Genomic DNA, 846 nt, shown 5'->3' with positions numbered 1-846 from the left:
TTAAAATAGAAAACAGTTATTTTTAATTGTAATAATATTTCACAACATTACTTTTTATTGTATTTTTGATCAAATAAATGCAGCCTTTTGAGCATAAAAGACTTATTTCAAAAACATTAACAAATCTTACCAACCAAAAGTGTAAAACCACAAAATGCTAAATATTTATGTATTTTTAGGTGCAGACCAGGAATATTCGATGTCTGCCTGATGTTCTGGTGATCAACTGTGAGGTGAACAGCACTAAGGAGGCAGAGTTCTGGAAGGCACAGACTGAGGTCAGACCCATATGATTGATATACAGTAATGCCTTTACAGAATTCAGCCATAAATCTGCCCTTAAATGTTGGAGTCATTACTTAAAGATGACTTAGTTACATGATATTTTTCTGTCATATTATAATACATATTATGCATTAGCAATGCAACAGCCTGTTCATTCAGCTGATCGGTATGTTATTGGAGTGTAACACTCTAGGCACATTGATTTGTCTTCATTTTCCATTCATCTTTTTTCTTTTTGTTCACAGTATGCGTACAGCAAAGCTTTGAAGAAAGAAGCAGCTGAACCTCCCAAACCCAAAGAGCCTTTACCGACAGAATGGTGTTTAGAGTAAGTGTGCTGATTGTAGAAATGCATCTGTCTATATGTTTTATGTATAATAATATATAAATCATGTACAGGGAAGAGCTGTGCAGCGTGGAGGGCGTTACCTTCGACACGCAAGCGGAGGATATGAGGCACGTGTGGATCCCTCTCAGTCTGAAGATGTGCATTAGTAAGACTCAGGGCCTGGAGGTCAGCAGCCTGTCTGAGGGAGAGGAGGTGAGGAACACCTTTTCACT

General features: G+C 37.7%; 1 protein-coding gene across 1 annotated transcript; it reads left to right on the top strand.

Moving 5' to 3' along the window:
• Window positions 1-179: 179 nt before the first annotated feature.
• Window positions 180-826, top strand: LOC107682521 (PAB-dependent poly(A)-specific ribonuclease subunit PAN2-like; the record flags this gene model as incomplete). The annotated part of the gene is made up of 3 exons (XM_016478734.1): window positions 180-278; window positions 531-613; window positions 685-826. Coding segments are annotated over 3 exons (324 nt in total), but the record flags the coding sequence as incomplete, so codon positions are not given.
• Between the last annotated feature and the right edge of the window lie 20 nt (window positions 827-846).

This window comes from Sinocyclocheilus anshuiensis, unplaced genomic scaffold (assembly GCF_001515605.1).
Source record: "Sinocyclocheilus anshuiensis isolate Anshui unplaced genomic scaffold, SAMN03320099.WGS_v1.1 C32296758, whole genome shotgun sequence".
Taxonomy (NCBI): domain Eukaryota; kingdom Metazoa; phylum Chordata; class Actinopteri; order Cypriniformes; family Cyprinidae; genus Sinocyclocheilus; species Sinocyclocheilus anshuiensis.
This window is presented reverse-complemented; position numbering and strand designations above follow the sequence as displayed.